We start from the raw sequence: 18,690 nt of genomic DNA, 5'->3' as shown, positions 1-18,690 counted from the left end.
CAAGGAACTGACCATGAAACTGGAAACCCAGGGAACCTATGGGCTTCTGGTTACTGACCATGAGAAGCCAAGCTCTGGCAGACGCGTCCTTTTCTGAAGGTGGTATTAGGGCTGAACTGGCAACAATAGTTGATTCAGATTTTAAAAAATCCACCATGCTAGGTTCTTCACATTTGAGGTATATGATTAAAAAACAAAAACAAAAAAACCCAGTAACAGTGCAGGCCTCAGAAACGTGCCTGGGGTCCACACGGCACTGCCCCACCATTACCCACAGACTACTGAGGAAGCGCCTACCAGCTGCACAACAGACTGTCCTGCAGTTGCGGGGGCAGCCTGGCAGGCAAAGACCTGGTGAAACCGAGAAGAGCCCCATCAAGTCAGACTCCCACTCTCATGCAGCTGCATGAAAATAATGCCTACATGGACATCTGCAGCCCTGACCCCTTATCTATACACCAGTCTCCCTATATCCGCGGTTTTACTTTCCACGGTTTCAGTTACTCGCAGTTGCAGCCAGCCTCAATCCTAACATATTACATGAAAACTCCCAGAAGTTTTCAAATTGCATGCCTTTCTGAGTAGCAGCATGGAACCCTGCACCACCCTTCTCCGTCCCACTGGGACGCGGATCATCCCGTCAGCCAGCGTTCCCACACTGTATGCGCTGCCCACCCCTAGTCACTCCGCTGGCTCGGTTATCAGACTGGCGGTCACAGTACCGCAGGGCTCGTGTTCAAGCCACTCTCACGACAGCCTCACACTGTGTCTTGGTGCCCAGCCATTCCCTTCCCCTCATCTCATCACGTGGCCCTGTGTCAGCTTGCGTGTCACGAGGAGGAGCAAGGCACATGCAGTCCCGTGCCCGCTGAGAGGGGCCCATCCACGCAACTCTCAGTGCAGTGCAGTGCTATACTGTTCTTTTAGAATCCCTTACTGTTGTTACTCTTCTTACTGGGCCCGATTCACAAGTTAAACTTCATCACAGGTATAAATGTACGGGAAAACACAGTACGTATAGGGTTCGATACCATCCAGTCTCAGGCACCCGCTAGGCACCTTGGAACTGAGCCCTGCACGGAGGGGGGCTACTTCGCTCTTCTGTCACTTTTCTAATCAAACAACTGTAGTTTGTCGTTCTGGTTAGTGTAGTTTGGCTGCTGGGGCAGTAACAGCCTATGGTAGAAATTCCAAAGAAAAACTGCCCTAAAAATGTTACAGATTTGTCACTAATTGATCAGGATGTAAAAAGCCAAATGAAATGCTGACAAACAAAATGAAACCAAATGTAAAAAAGAAAAATATGTGAGAAAAGAATAGGTTTTGCTGTAGGTATTTAAAATAATTTAATATTAGCAAGTGTATTCATAGGTATGCAAAAAAATGCTTTCTTTCAACAAGTTAATTAAAACAAAACCACACAACAATCTCAGTAGGTGCCCCTGCCTAAGAGTCCACAAGGAAATCCAACACCTACTCCAAACACCACTCCCAGTCACACAAGGAGTCAAAGCAAAGCGACTCTGCTAACTGAGTCCATTCTCAGGTTACCAGACAAGACAGCGCTGGTGAAACACCACACGTCCACATAATACATCCAGGAAGAGTAACAACAGCTGTCTTCCGTCCTCCCCCCTATTTAATACTAGCTTTGAGATGATCTGACCAAGTAACATGGGAAATATTAGTTACAAGAAATGAGTATCTTTAAAAAGTGATAAAATCCTTATCATTTAATATAATTGTTCACCCAGAAAATGCAAATTAATCCACCGGAAGTGTCAGAGTTGATGATGTAAAACAAGTGCATTAGATAAGCACTAACCGTCAGTACTTCCAGACCACAGAATAAGCAGTAAGACAACAAGAAGTCTCACTGTTAACAGAAAAACAACCAAACAAAAATAAGTAGAAATTAACAGACATGTACAAAGAATAACAATAGTAGGTAATTTTTCTGAATTATATAAAAACTATAAGTCTTCATAAAAAATAAAAGAAGACTTGAAACAATACAGGAAAAAATATCAACTTCTGTTAAAGAACTCTTCTTAATGGGAAGATTAAATGATATATATTCAGTATTTCCCAAATTATCTTCCTTTTAAATCTAATAAAGCACTTTTTTCAACGTGGGACGTGGTACAGGGGTGGAAGGTGGAGACAAATGTTCCTAGTACATAGGCAAAAATAAACTGGCAAAAATACCAAAAAATTCTGCAAAAGGAAAAAATAAAGAGAGGGGGAGGACAATATTCTTTTCAGATATTAAAACCTATTATAAATCTTGGTGGTTTTTTAAAAGATTTTACTTGTTTATTTTTAGAAAGACGGAAGGGAGGAAGAAAGAAACATGATGTGTAAGAGAAACAGCTATTGGTTACCTCTCTCACGCCCCCAACTAGGGACCTGGCCCGCAACCCACACATGTGCCCTGACTGGGAATCGAACCAGTGACCTTTCAGACCACAGGCCAGCACTCAACCCATTGAGTCATACCAGCCAGGGCAACATACTGCAAATCTTTAATAGAGTATGAGTGTAATACATCTCTATCCCAGAATAATTTAATTCAATATATGAGACAACTTCAGCCACTGAGGAAGGCAGTGATTAACAACATTTGAACCACCAGCAATACAAGAAAATGATTCTCACGTCATACCAGTTAGCAACACAAACTCCAAATGAAATGGAGTTAAATATTTTTAAACAAAATAAAAGCACCCAGGAAAAAGCAGAATTACCTACTTAGCAAACTCTGAAAAAGAAGGAAAAGCCAATTGAAGTAAAAAACAAACAAACAAACAAAAAAACACTGAGGAAAATAAAAACAAATCTTCTATAATTTGAAAAAGAAACAAGGCCAAAGTTAAAGGCCAAATGAAAGTGACAAAACAGTTGCAGAAAATATAAGTATAATTATACAAAGAGTCCATGTGAATTTATAAAAAAATTAAGGCTATCAAATTAAATGGGCAAATGATTTAAAGAGATATTTCACAGAGAAAATATGCCTCATAAACTATCTACTAATAAAGCAGGAAATGTCTCTCATACTCACAAATGTTTGTGGCATTGAATCACGGTCTTACAATGACCTTACAACTTCATTTCCAGGTATTTGTTCTAAGAAAATGATACTGAAAAGCACTGTATAAAGGTGTTCATGGTAATCATAACACTGTAAAAGTATAAATAAATATTCAATAGTAGAGGACTAGACAAATGGATATTCCCTTGTAATCATTAAAATTATGTTTGTGACAACTATGTAATAATGAGTGAAAGTATGTGTTAAAGCTTGAACTTTCCCTCCAAAATTCATGTAGAAGCATTAACCACCAGTATGTACCTCAGAATGTGACCACATTTAAAAACAGGGTCATTGTATAAAAACAGTGCATTCTATGACTTACACATGGACCTAAAACAGTCAAATTCCTGGAAGCAAAAGAATGGCTGATGCTCGGGGCAGAGGGGGTGTGGCGGGGAGGGTGGGCAAACGCTGGTGCGGGGTGTGCGTCTCATCTCTGAGCCCGCTCTGTGGGTCTAAGGTACAGGAGGGTGACTACGGTCAACAGTACTGTGTTGTGTGCCTGAAACTTGCTAGGAAGATTAGGAAATTCCATTCGGGGATAAATGACCATAATAAATACATACATCCAAACATGTTTTACATCTTAAATACAGACAGTTTTCATTTGTCAACTGTACCTCAATAAGGCTGGAAAAACAGAAAAACAGGGTCTCTACAGAGTTAATCAACCAGAAGTGAGGTCAGTAGAGCAGCCCTAAAACAACTCAAGGCCACACACACGGGGGAACACGGAGTGAAGACCAGGCAGGGCCCAGGAGGTGCTTCTGCAGGGCCAGGAAGGGCCAGCCCTGCCAACACCTCGATTCGGATGCACTGGACCCCATCAAGTAGAAGCTCGCGTGCACTGTGTCAAAGGGTACTTTGAGAACGGGAAAAGACAACCTAAATAATGGAAGAAATCACTTGCAAATCAAATACCTGATAAGGGTCTGATACCCAGAATATATACAGAACTCCTACGACCCAATAAAAAAAATGGGCAAATAACTGGAACAGACATTTCTCCAAACATACATTAACAGTCAATAGGCATAAAAAGATATGCAACGTTAGGGAAATGAAGTTAAAACCACAAGATACCACTCTATATTTACTAGGATGGCTAAAACTTAAAAAATGGAAAAAGAAGGAAGTGTTTGCAAGGATGTGAAGACAGCCTGGCGGTTCTTCAGACTGCACATAGATCCCCACGTGACCCACGATTTAACTCGAGGTCCGTACCCAAGAGAGCGGTAAGCAAAGGCTCCGACAGCCACTTGTACGCCAGCGTTCACTGACGCAGTATTACAGCAGCCAACAGGCGGAAACAGCCCCAAGCGCCCATCAACGGATGGAGAAACAAGATGCGGCTTGTACATACAATGGGGTATCTTTCAACCACCGAAAGGGATGAAGCTGCGTATCTGACCATGCTCCAAAATGGGTGAATCTGGAAAACATTATGATAAATGAAGTAACTCACTCACAAAAGGATGCCCATTCAGGTCTCCTTTAGTTTTTCCCAGCGATGTTTTGTAACTTTGAGTGCACAAGTCTTTAACCTTCTTGGTTACAATTATTCTGAGGCACCTCACTCTTTTCAATGCTATTATCAATTGGAAGGGCTTTCCTAACTTCCTCTGCGGACTGCTCACCACCGGACTGCTCACCACCGGCGTACAGGAACACAACTAATTATCGTGCGGCGATCTGGCAGCCTGTTGCTCTTGTTTGTTTTCTTATTGCTGAGTTTTAAGAGTCCTTCGTAAATTTTGGGTAACAGTCTTTTTATCTGTATTTTCTCACAGTCTACGTCTCATCTTTTCATTCTCTTGGCAGCGTCTTTCACAGAACGTCTAACACACCAGTCGTTCGATTTCGTGTGCCTTTGATGCTGTATATAACAAGTCCCTACCATACCAACAGTTATCGAGGTTTTCTCCCTATATTACCTTGTGGGAGAAATGACCTTCTATCATTTTGATTTTACATGTACCACAGGTCCATTTTAAGTTAATTTTTGGGAAGCATGCAAGGCATGTACCTAGATTTTTTTCACTTAGATGTGTGATTTTTCTGGCACCATTTGTTGAAAGGACAGTCTCTGCTCCCCGATACTGCCCTTGCTCCTTTGCCAAAGAGGACTCATCTGTGTGTTTCTGCCCATACCACGTTGTCTTGACTGCTGAAGCTTCAGCGTTAAGTTCTTAAGTCAGGTGGTACCAGTCTTCCAACCGCATTCTCGTCCCTCAGTGCAGTGCTGGCTACTCTGGGGGTTTGCCTCTCCGTGTAAACGTGAGGTTGCTCACTGACGTCCACACGAGAACCTGCTGGGACTCTGCCTGGGACTGTGTCAAATCCACGGATGGGAAGAACTAACATCGGAGGACAATGAGTCTCTTATCCATGAATGTGGAATTTCTCTCCGTGTATTTAGTTCTCCTTTGACTTCTCTCATCAGAGTTGTGTAACTTCCCCCATGGACATTTGTGCACATTTTGTTGTAACAGGCTTTTAGTAATGTGGCAGTAAACTGTCCTAGGATCAGATTTATGGATCAGAGCCTGTGCCTCTGGACTATGAACTTCAGAGGACTTTTCCAGTTCTTCTCCTCCCTTCTCACTAGTTTGAACAGGACAGCTCGAGTGGGCTGTGATTAGGTTATTTCCCTTCCTTCCAGGCAGTTCTGTGCTCATAAAAACCCCACCAGCCAGGTTCTGGTTGTAGGGTCTCTCCTGAGGACAGCCCTTGTGAAGAAGACACTGTGGAAGTGGTTCCCGCACTGTGAGCACACATACACCCCCTGTGCAAACCTCGGCGAGCCCCGGGAGAGAAAACTCAGAAGACTGGGGGGTCCCCGACGCCTGGGTTCCCCTGGCCTTTCACTCCTGGTCTCCAGCCCTCTTTCCATTACAGTTCAGGCCTCCCTACGCTGGCACTGACTGCTACAAAGTCCTCTGCTCTGCTAGGTTGTGATTCTCTGTATTTGCTTTGCAGTCTCTCCAGTGCTGGGGGCATTGGTTTCTCCTGTGACGTCATCTCTCTAACAGATCTAAGCAGAGTTGTTGATTTCTCAGTTTGTTCAGGTTTTTACTTGTTTTTAAGACACAGTGGAGACTTCCAAGCTTCTTATATGCTAGACTCGAAGCTAGTAGTATTCTCTGGGATTTTTAAATATATAGAATAACGTGATTTGTGAATAGAGATAGTTTCACTTCTTTCTTTCAAGTTGAAATGTCTCTCAGTTTTCTTTCTTGTCCAATGCCTCTGGCAAGAACCTGCAGTACAATGTTACATAGCAGTGGTAAAAGTGAGTATCCTTATCTTATTCCTAGCCTTTGGGAGAAACTTTCAGCCACTCACCATCGAGTATGGTGTTAGCTGTGAGTCTTCCATAAATGCCTTTATCATATCGAGTCCATTCACTTCTATTCCTAGTTTTCTGAGAGCTTCTATCGCGAAAAGATGTTGGTTTTCTGACATGCCACACCCACACCCATTCAGATGGCCGTGTTTCCCTTTAGGTTATTACTGCGATACACTACACTGGTTTACTTTCTTACCCTGAGCCACCCGCGTTTTCTCCTGGTGTGTAATCCTTTTGATAGAGTTTTGGATTTGGCTTACTAGTATTCTGTTGAGAATTTATGCACCTATATTTAGAAACACTAGTACATAATTTTTTGTGCTATGTTTTTAATAGGGCGTTGGTATCAGAATGGGGGTGCCCTTACAGAATGGATTAGAAAGCGCTCCCCACTCCTGTTTTATCTGGAAGAGTTTGATCGGAGTTCATTCTTCTTTGAATATTTGGTTTACGTCACTAAGGAAGCCATTTGGTGCTGGACTTCCCTTTGTCAGGAGTTTTCCTATTACTGATTTAATCTCTTCGCTTGTTCCAGGTCTGTTGAACTTTTCTACTTTGCCTTGAGTCAGTTTAGGTAACCCGTGTGCTTCCAGAATTTGTCTGTTTCATCTAGCATATTTACTTTTCTGGCACAGAACTATTCATAGTATTGCCTTAAAATCCTTTTGCTTTCTGATGACAGGTAGTGGTGTATCCACTTTCATTTCTGACGTTATTTGTTTACTCCTTCTATCTGTAAGTCTAGCTAAAGGTTTGTTAGTTTTGTTGCTCTTTTAAGCAATCAACTTGGTTTCATTATTATTTTTCCATTCTCATTTTTAAAACTCTGCCATAATCTTCATTTCCTTCTTTCTGCTAGTTTTGAGTTCCCTTCCATCTTCTGTTTCTAGCTCCATAAGCTAAATGTTACTGATTTGAGAGCCTTTACAGCTACAGCTGACCCCCAAACACTCAGGTTTGAATTGCGCAGCTCCAGTTACAGTGGAGTTTTTCAATATATAGTGTAACTTTCTTTTAACCCTCACCTGAGGATATGTTTATTGACTTTGGAGAGAGAGAAACATTGATTGGTTGTCTCCCGTACGTGCCCTGACCAGGGAACAAACCCACAATTTAGGTAGGTGCCCTGACTGGGAATCGAAGCCACAACCAACCAACTGAGCCACTCAGCCAGGGCAAGAGCTATGCTAAAGTTATTAACAGAGTCCTGTACCAGCACAGAATAAGGAACACTTAGACTTCCTGAGATGACGCTCAACTCGATTCTTGTATCTGCTGGATGAGTAAGACTCTGGACTAGGTGTGGTCATACAAGGAGTGGGTGGAGGAGGGGCAGACAGTGCAGAAGAAACAGGATTCGCAAAGGTTTGAGTCAAGAAAAGGCACGTATCACATTCAGACTATAATTCAGTGTTGTAGAAATAGGATGTTAATTTAATCCCAATTCTCTCCCTTTGAAGTACACATTATTACAGTAATAATTACAGAGCAATTATGATATACACATATGTATGTACTCCACACACAAAGCAAACGAGGTGGGGTTTTACGGATGAGAAATTACGTCCCAAAGAGGTTCAGTGTTGTGTGCGGCACCACACAGCCAGTAGCCGAGGAGGCTGGGGCGGACACTAGGTGGTCCGACTCGCTGGGGCTGGCACAGGGTTCCCCGCGCTAAGCGCTTCTGCTGAGATGTGTTAGTCCATGCCCACTGTGATGTGCCTCACCTAACCACATACCTACAAAGCCACCTGTGAGCCTCCCCTGGTCATTCACAAGACAGAGGGCTGGACATCCAACCATGCCTCCCGGCAAATTACCATTAGGGCTTGTCCAGGTATGCAGTCGTGCATAAACGTTTAACTCTTTCTTGATAGGTTTTTTCCTTCCCACTAAACGCCATCCTCCTTTCCTTCCACCAAGAACGGGAAGTCAGTATCATCTTTCTACCGGTTAAAAATGGGAATTAAGAACTCTGGGTTGGGAGCGTAGCTAATTTTTACTCTACACCAAAAGAGCACAGAACTAACACTCCACTTAAGCCTAAAGAGGAAAAAGTTAACTCAGCTTCGTAAAAAGGCAATCAAACGGTACCTTCAGTCCCTCCAATTCATTTTCCAGTTGCTTAGAATAGTGTTCGCTCTGTTCGCGCAATTTCCTGTCTTTAGACGCTTCAGCAGCTATAGCTTCTGTATGAACTTCCAGCTTTAAAATAAAATGAAAAGGGCAGATTTATCGTTATAATTGCTTTTCCAATAATACAGGTTCCCCATGGGCATTTACCTTGTAATAGGAAGATAACATGAATGTTGAAATTCACATTAAAACAATATTACCAAACTAAAAAAATAACCCTTTTCAAAAGTTAAATAGTGCAATATGTAATATTTCATTAGTGCAATATGTAGTAAAAAGCAGCTTTTGTCGCCACCACATGGACACTGGAGACTTGGCCTGACTACTAACCTCTTTTTTGGCTCTTTCTGTTCTGCGCAGTTCTTGCCTCAAGCTCTCAACTTTTTGCATCACCAGGTCCACCTCCTCTTCCTTATCTCGGACGTGGCGAGCAAGTTTCTGCTTTTGGGTGTGCAATTCTGTGAGCCGCTCATTGATCTCCATGAATTCCTGCATGGCCAGTTTCCTCTGGCAGTGTGCGTCTTTCAGCTCTTTGGACTGGTTTTTTAATCGCTCACTAGCCTGGACTAGTTCCTACAGTTTTGTAAAAAGAATATAAGTTACCAATTCTGCAACCTTGGGGCCAAATCTGCCCGTCAAAGTTGCTATCATGAAGTCAAGAGGAGCCAAGATTATTCACCTTAGGATAACATTAAGAGAAATAAACTACTTTTGAACAGTTACTGAGAGCACGGTGCTCTGTTCATAGTCTCAATTGCTCATGCTAACTGCAAAGGAACAGCTGATTGAACCTTCTGGTACCCTGGTTTCTACAAATGAACAAAGAGCATAGGAATACAAGGTGTAATGGTCAAAATAAAGATTTTGTGGTATTTAATGTGTATCTATGCATATAAAAATAACACCCAAAAACCTCAATTAACAAGTTCCACATATAGAAGCTTGCTCCCAATACTGGGAATACATTCTTCTCAAGTATTTGGTGAACATTTAAAAATGGAACAGCATAAGCCATAAAGCAATTATGTAATTTCAAAGAACAGATATTATATAGATCAAGTTCTTTTAATAACATGACTCTTTTAAGAGAAATCAGAAATAAAAAGACAAAATTCCATAATTCAGTCAAAAAGAAAGACCATAAAAATAGTAAGTATTTCTAAGAACTAGAAATGTTCCGTGTGCACTGTGAAACTTGCATTAGGAGGGCTACTTGGCAAAAAAGCCTGAGACACTTGTACTGAAGCTACAAATATGCTTGACTTGCAATGAATTCCCACATAAAAAGTTAGAGCTGGAGCAACACATCAACTCTTACCTCCAAAGGTGAGAAGATAAAGAGCATAAACAAATGAAAAAAGATATATAAGAATAGTGAGGATCGACAAAACCAAAAGCTGGTTCTTCGAAAAATAGTAAAACAGCAAACATTTGATGAGATCAAACAGAGCAGGAATAAATGCACAAGAAAGTTCTTAGGAAAGAGGTTATAACCACAAATCTAGGAGAGACCAAAAAAGACAATAAAAGAACACATGGAAAAACTTCATGCCAATGAATTTGTTAACTCCTGAAATGAACAAATGCCTCCAAACGTACAATTTACCAACAGTATTTCGAGAAGAAATAAAATGCCTGAATAGTCCTGTAACAACTGAAAGAGTTAAATCCATAAAGCTCTCCCACCCCCGGCCGGACGGCATCTCCAGGCTCAGGTGGTTTTGTGGTTGATTCCTCCAGTGTCTCAGGTACAATATGTTCCTCTTACACAAGCTTTTCTGAATCACAGAGAAAGAGGCTATGCCACCTAACTCATTCTATGAGACCAGTAGCATCTTGATTATCAAGAAAAGGCCAGAAAGGTAAGGGTAATCAAATTACAGGCTAATCTTACTGATGAAAATAAATTTTAAAAATCCTAAGCAAATCAGTTCCAGTGACATGTGAAGCGAGAAGCATGACTTCTGGAACTAGACTCTTTGTGTTGAAATTCCAGCTCCATCACTTTCTAGCTCTGTTATGGTCTTGAACAAATGCACTAAACTCTCTGTGCTCAGTCTCGTCATTTGTAGAATGAGACTCACAGGAGACTTACACAGATTAAATGATCTAATATATGTAGAGCACTTAAAACAATGTTATTAGAACTGATGCTATGTGTTACCTGTACTGTTATATTATTTAGGAGAAAAGAGATGGGCAATTTACATTTAACCCAGAAATGCAGAAGTAGTTTAATGTTAAAAAGTCTATAAATGTAACTCACTACATGAACTATTAAAGAAGAATCATATAATTCCATCAATAAATATCAATAAGTTCTAGTAACTTTTACAACAGTGTGCATAAAAAGCACATTTAATAAATTCGATACCCATTATTAAAATGATTAGCACAAAAGAAACAGAAGATAACTTCCTTGATCTGTTAAGAAGTATTTACCAAAAACATACAGAAAACATTAGTGGTGAAACATGAAAGATGTTTGCTCTGAAATCGGGAGTAAGACAGGAATGTCTGCTACCACCGATTCCATTCCACACAGTATTAGAGGTCTGCGCCAATACAGTAAGAAAAGGTAGGAGAGAAAAGTCATAAAAATAAAAAAGGAAGAAACAAAACTGTCATTATTTGCAGAAAACTTGGAAGAGTCTCAAGTATGTTATTACAGTTAGTGAGAGTTCAGCAACATTGCTAGAACAAAATCAGGAAAAATACAATTTTTAAAGATACCATCTAAAATACAAACAAAAATAGACAGGATAATAAATTCAAGGAAAAGCAAACCGAACCGGTATACAATTTTACAGAAAAACATTTTAAAGGACTTTAAAGATATGGAGAGAGACCGCATGCTTATAGATAAAAAGACTGTGAAGCACAGAGAAAATACTTTAATGTTTTTATACAGTTAGGACTTTCTAAGTAAATATTACTGAAACTAGAGATCTGGAAAAGACTTTTAAAGTAATTTATGTATAATTTAGACAGTGAGAAAATCCAGAGATTTAACTCCTGCACGTATGTGTTCCCATTTCAAGAAGGAGCGGAGAGAGAGTTAAGAGCCTGACCAGGGAGATACCCTCTCTATAACGCTGGCAACTCCGGGCATACCTTCCCACTGGACTGATTTATTTCAAATACTCCCAAGTGCCTGGATCCGTCTCCTCAGGTTTCCAAGGAGAGTCTCAGAAGGTGGAGGGAGACGGGGGAAGCGGGAAGCGTGTGCTTCTCTTCTCTATTTACACACACACTGATTCACTTTCCTGGAGCTCCTAAGCTACGATACAGACTCTGTGTGTGTGTGTGTGTGTGTCAGGTTTTAACCACTCAGCAATCAATGCATTGCCCCAAAGCAAGATTGGCACCCAGGGAGCCATGTAGCTATTTTTGGCTGTATGTATAACAGTCTCCCCCTTTATCCACGGATTCACTTTTGGCGATTTCAGTTACCCTTAGTCAACCCAGGTCCGAAGACATTACATAGAAAATTCCGGAAAGAAACAATTCAGAAGTTTTAAACTGTCTTCCCTTCTGAAGAGTGTGATGAAATCACACGCCATCGGGCCCTGCCCGGGGTGAGAGTGACCCCTTTGTCTGGTGTGTCCAGGCTGTAGCCGCTGCACGCTGGGGAGTCACTAACGGCCCTCTGGGCCCTCTGTCAGGGCACCGTAGGGCTCACGTTCAAGCCTCCCTTACTTTACTTGATGTGTATGGGGGGCAGCACTACGCAGGGTTTCAGGGACCCACTGAGGGTCTAGGAACATACCCCGTGGATCGGGGGACGACTGTAAACCAGAACAATCTGCTCTGTTCTGGAAGTCTGCGTGTGCGTTTAGTGTAATACTGATACATATGGGCGGTAAGAACTTAAAGACTCAGCACTATAACGATGTCAAGTCTCCTGAAACTGTAATGCAAATCCCTCCACGGGCGTCTGAAAACAGAGAACTGAGAGGCACAGGGCGCAGGGCAGAGGCGCCACCGCACCCCCCCCCCCCCGGGGAGAGGGGGGCCCGATCAGCCACGTGGGAGAAGTGGCTTTCCGGTGCATTAAAATTTAAATATGAGAGACCAAACTTAAAAACTTTGGAATAAAATTTTAGGAGAGTTGGTTTTTAACTCAGATTTCTTACACAAGCCAAAAAAATGCACGAACCATAAAGATACTTATAAATTTGACTACATTAAAACTTACATAATGTTACATTTATTCTTTCATGTCCATCAAATGAAAAAACTCATTTTTTAAATGTTCTTCGGATTTGTTTAAAAGGTTTTATTTATTTATTTTTAGAGAGAGGGGAAGGCAGGGAGAAGGAGGAGGAGAGAAACAGTGATGTGATCCAGTTGCCGGTCACACACCTCCAACCGGGACCTGGCCCCCAACCCAGGCAGGGCCCTGACTGGGAATCGAACTGGAGACCTTTCAGTTCCCAGTCCAGTGCCCAATCCACTGAGCCATATCAGTCAGTGTGAAAAAACCTTTGAAGAGTATCTGCTACCTATAAGGTATTAACCAAATCATTTCAAACTCTACGCATATAATCTGTTTCTTTTTAGCATGATTCTCTCCTCAAAATATAGTGTTATATTAATAGTTGTTATAAATTAATAGTTGTTATATATTAATAGTTGCTATAAATTATACATTATGTAATTATGTGGTATATAATTATTCTACGGGGTCCAGCATGCATAACCTTTTTCATTACCAAACCACAAGCATGTAATTCGGTAACATAACCAACACCACCGCCTCAAGCACACCATGCGATTTTAGGTGAAATGTCCAAGCTGCTGTCCGTCTCATGTGAGACATTCCCGTCCCCTACCAACTGCACTCAAGTCAGCCTTACCTCTGATGGACCCTGCATATTCACATAAACAGTGTATTAGTAAATACACTATAATTAATAATAACCAGTTACTATGCATCTAGATATCAGATTCTCATCTCGTTACGTTAACTAAGTTTAGCTGAGTAGTCCTACCTTTAAATACATAACAGTAACCACTAACACTACTACAATATTATTAAAGCAAACACAACATCTATAAATTCCAAATATTATTAAATTGGCCATGAATTTAAATGAATCTATACACAACACTGCTTGAAACAATATCAAGAAAAAAGTAAAAATTCAATTTACTAACCTAATTCAATTTAACCTTTATAGATTTCTCTATTAGGTTTTGTTATTAGCCACATCAGCAAAAGGTTATTTGTTTTATTTTTAATTACCTCCATTTCTTTACTGAATGCAAGACTTATAAATTTCCCACAGAAGGATTTCTTTTTGTATCATCAATGTATTATACGCTACATCACTGAATACAATTTACACTACACCATAAGCCACTCATTTCTTTATTGCATTGGCTAGTACTAATTCCAACATTTTAAATATCCGTCAGCGAAAGGCAAGGTACACTCCAAGTGTGGTTTAAGCCAAGTATTTTCTCTAGTGCTTGAATGTTAGTTCCCCTACCGGGCTGCGCTACGGAGTCCCGGCTGTTAGTGCATTTTGTTGATGTGTGTGATGCTGTGTAAGTGCTGCACAGAGCTCCTACGAACATAATTTTAGTTTGTTCACCTATGCTGTAAAAGATAAACTGACATTTTAAAAAAATCATTAGAGCATTAAAGGAATTTTCCAATATAATCTTACTGTTGATATTAGCAAGTCACAATGAAAATGTGCCTGTATCTTTAATTTGCACATAGACACTAAACCGATTTTACTATTCTCATATCTTTATAACATTTTCAATAATTTTCATTTTTAATCAGTCCTTTGATTATTAACTTTCCAAAAGAACAAAAGATTCTGAACTTTAAAGCCTGAAGAATATGTTTTTTCATTACTAGCTATTAATCAAATGATATACACCAAATAGTTCTTAAATTTTTAAACCAACTTTTTACAGATAAAATACACAATGCATTAGTATTACTGTATATGAATGCTTTCAATACATAAATTAAACAAGATTAAGAATTCAGAAACGCCTTGAACAATCTATCTATGTTTTTACCTTATTTAATTCTTCCCGTTCTTGCTGTAACGTTTTGATTTGTTTTTCATAAGCCTTGATTTGTCTAAAAGCATCCTCCAGCTCTCGCCTCACTGAATGAGCTTCTTCAAGCTGTTGTTCCAAGTGACTGGATTCTGAGAGAGAAAACAATGTTTCATTTACTGTTTGTGTGAAAGACGGAGAGGAACTAATGCCGATGTGAAAGTGTACAAAGTGCCTTAAATAGCCATTAGAATAAAAAGACCACACTTCTAAAAGCAGTACCTTCGGAACCAATTAAAAGAGTAAAAGTAACAAAGAAGAGCAAAACCAGCCAAACGAACAACGCAGTCGGGTTCTCCTGGACTGCTGGCTGGCGCCTGTGTGTTGATGTCAGTCGAGTCACGGTTTGGTGCGTTTGCCTCCAATATCGTGGCTCCGGATGCCCAAGCTGGTGTCACTAGTGACGACTGAGGAGTAGACTTTGGTTTCTGAAAGTGAGCACCTGAAAACCTTCCATGGAAATCAGTTCCTCTGTCTTTCGGATGAAACACTGAGGCCCGAGGGTCACAGGGCTGACTGGGGATCAGAGCTAAGACTCAGGGCACAGAAAGGCTTTCTCGCCATGTTTTCTTTGAGCCCAGAAATTCTTGCATCAACCTCTCCAATTTAGAAAGTAATGATATTAAATAATGCTTAGCATGATCAGTTAAAGAAGATTACAAAATAAAGTAAAAGTATTAATTTTAGTATATATTTAAATAATATTTAATAATAGGTTGAAGAGAAGTGTTCCTGGCAATAGGTAAAGAACTGAAGCCACTGAAAACAGAAAAACCGGAACACATTCACTGACAACTTCCTGCTCCTCCCAGCCTTGCTCCTCCCAGACGGGCAGCCTCAGCTCCCTCTGGCAGCCTGTTAGAGATGCAGAATCTCGGGCCCCACTCCAAACCTGCCGAGCCAGAACCTGTGTTTTAACAAGACTCCTGGGTGGCTTGTTTGCAAATTGAGGTATGAGAGCAAATGCACACGTCATTGTGCATTGTTGAGTTTAATGCTGTCCATAAACCAAGTGCTTACAATACGTCAGTCTGATAGAGTCACTTAAGTGTGTCAGTGTGTCACACACTAACTGGTTCCAGACTTCTTAAATTCAATAATTTACTAATACTTCAGTGCCCTAAAGGCACAGATTTAATAATAAAAGTTTATCCATCTTTGAGGCTTTGAAAGTCTAAATGCTGCCATGGACAGCACAGTGTATTTTAGAATCTCTAGAATGGTCTATGGAGCTGCACTGGGTAAACCACGCAGGGGCTGAGACTGGAGTTGGGGGGGACTGGGAGAACGGCCCGAGGGTCTCTCTGACTCACTCAAGCGCTGCCCCAGCTCTTCCGTTACGCCCTTATTCCTACAACAATGCGAAGCTCTTCGGAGCTGGAACTGCACTTCGGATCCTGCGGGGCATGGCATGGACCAGTGCCTCTATCCACTCACCACATTTCTCCTTGACTGACATAACTTAGGGGAGGGGCTGGAGGGGGACAGCAATGACTCCAAACCCTGGGAAAGTTTCCTATTTCACTCAGAAATAACCCAAAGTCCCCAAAACACTCAGTAAGACCCCACTGATCAAGCGAAAGCCCTCTCCACCCCTGTGCTTGCCTAGATCACCTCCTTCCATCCTCCCGCCACACCTGTTCATTCTACCCCAGCCATGCTGTCCTCTGGGTCTCTTTTGAACTCAAGAGGCCCATTCTGACTGCATGGCCTTTGCACTGGCTGGTCCTTCTGCTTGGAACGTAAGTTCCCAATTCAAGTGCATGGCCAGGCCCCTTCCTCTCTTCAGGTTTGTGCTCACGTGTCACTTTCTCAGTGAGGCTCATCCCTGGACGACCTTCCTCAAAATATAAAAACTCCTCATCTTGCACTTGTGACCCGTTCCTCGTATTCTGCCGTCTTTAAGCACTTGTCCCTTCTGGCATCCCAAGGGCCTACAACAACACCTGGTACACACAGTGGGTGCTCGATAAATATTTGTTGAATGAATGGATACACTAGGTATATCGAGAATTGTCAAAATTCATCTATCTCAGCATACACTGAAACATAAACTGTTACAAAGGAAATAAAGTTTCACCCGCCTTAATGCCTGTACAGGTGGCACTCCTTTGACCTTCCTTCCTCACCCCTAACACTCTTCCCCTCCGCATATGTGCACTGTGTCAGACGAATTCCAATGAAGTATCCCAGACTAACAGGTCTTCCAATAGAGCCATCTTCGTAACTAAAATCTGGGTTAGGTGCTCCTCCTGTGTTTATTTCCTTACAGCCTGCACACGCGTACAGCAAAAAACATTTGTTTATCATCTCCCCAGGCCAATGCATGTGCTCCTGGAGAGCAGACACCCACCTTACTCCGCTTCCCCTCACTGACACACAGCCCGAAGCACGTAACACATGACAAACAATAAGCATTTTGTGTGCAAATAAAAGACTTTAAAAATCTACTAAACTGAATTAATAGGAAACATAGAAACTTACCTCTTACTTGTTTCCTTAGTTTTTCAATTTCTTCCTTCAAGTTTTTTATCTCTAAATCTTTGCTCGCCGCCAGGGGGCCGTCGACAGTGGAGTGCTGCAGGGCTTGGACGGTCTGTGTTGACTCTTAATACAAGTCAGTAAAAGAGAGAATAAGGAATCGGGCCATACTGGACATTTTTACACCTAACAGCAATATGTATTTCTTTCTAGAGAAACCTTATATAATTCTACTAATCAAAACATCTACCTACTGGGAAAACAAGCTTGTAAACACATTAATTTTACATCAAAAGCTCCCTGCATTTGTCTTTAACATGGAAATACACAGCGGGGGCAGGGAAGCGCCATCATGTGACACCCCCAGAGCACGTCAGACGCCGAACGGACACCCAGACGGTGCACGAGGGAAGGTCTGGGGTGGTAACACACCGTGTGCACAAGTGCTGGCTTCGATTTTTATCATGAAAGTTGAGGCCACCTGCAGATGGCTCTGGCTCACAGTTCGGTTAAAATCTAGATTATTTACCTTGTGGTTCTAGTTTGAAGATGCAAGGTATTAATGTTAATTTGAAATGTTAATTTGATGTGTTAATTTGTTAATGTTAATTTGATCAGCCTTATTCCTGATAGTATCAAAAGATAGGGGAAAAAAGCTTTAAAAGCCATTTATGTCAGAAATGAAACCACACTTGTCCTAAAATTGCTATTCTGCTATCTTATGGAGGGTTCCCAAAGAGTAAACACCTCCCCCAACTTGTTGTTAGCATAAATGCCACCAACTGCTCCATACCGGCCAGGCACCGCGGAACACCACCAGGTTGGCAACAGCGCAAACATCACGGAGCGCGCCCAGCAAACCTGCCGACGTGCGCGCCCCGCTGCTGCGTGACTGGCGGCACAGGTCTGTTGACACCAGCATCACCACCAATGACTGACGAGTTGCTCTATGACTTTACATCAGTGACGGTGTCACTAAGCCACAGAAATGTTTCAATTCCATATAATCTTACAGTACCACCACGGTATATGGTGTACGAGACCCACTGTTGACTGAAACGTTATTATATGGTGCATGGTTGTACTTACTTATATACTGCTTTATGTAATTTGTTACTTAGATAATTTATGTAATTACTTAAATATATTATACATATAACTGATTAAACTCCAAAGGACTGTGACCTTCAGAGGATAGATTTTTCTAATTCATCTTCACCCCTCTACAGAGAATACCACCATCATCATTATGCAGAGTGGCTAATGAATATTTGTTCATTAGAATTAAAGGTTAAAATACACGATATTGTGCATCCAATCATGATATTTTATGCCCAATAAGTAGTTCTTACATATTTCTTCAACTTAGGGTTTGCTGAAAATTTGTGCTTTTTGTATTTATTGTTTTTAAAAGAACACCCTTTGTTTATTTTAAAAACATCTAAGTTGGGAGAAAAGAACGAGGAGACATAAAAATACCCAGTGGACATAGCAGGAGCTACTCTTCCTTCGACACCCCACATTCTGCAGGATGCGGGGGGGT

General features: G+C 41.2%; 1 protein-coding gene across 5 annotated transcripts in view; it reads right to left on the bottom strand.

Moving 5' to 3' along the window:
• Positions 1-18,690, bottom strand: part of CDC42BPA (CDC42 binding protein kinase alpha) — a 175,824-nt gene that overhangs the window by 67,441 nt on the left and 89,693 nt on the right. For 3 of the 5 annotated variants that reach the window (XM_037069514.1, XM_037069511.1, XM_037069510.1), the window contains 4 exons: positions 17,151-17,273; positions 14,625-14,758; positions 8,913-9,155; positions 8,541-8,651 (listed from right to left, as the gene is read on the bottom strand). In XM_037069514.1, the coding sequence (XP_036925409.1) occupies positions 8,541-8,651; positions 8,913-9,155; positions 14,625-14,758; positions 17,151-17,273 (611 nt within the window). The remainder of the gene's footprint in view (positions 1-8,540; positions 8,652-8,912; positions 9,156-14,624; positions 14,759-17,150; positions 17,274-18,690) is intronic. The other 2 variants (XM_037069512.1, XM_037069513.1) reach the window with 1 other exon arrangement.

This window comes from Sturnira hondurensis, unplaced genomic scaffold, assembly GCF_014824575.4.
Source record: "Sturnira hondurensis isolate 20B ecotype Veracruz unplaced genomic scaffold, ASM1482457v3 Scaffold0018525, whole genome shotgun sequence".
NCBI classification, from domain to species: Eukaryota; Metazoa; Chordata; class Mammalia; order Chiroptera; family Phyllostomidae; genus Sturnira; species Sturnira hondurensis.
This window is presented reverse-complemented; position numbering and strand designations above follow the sequence as displayed.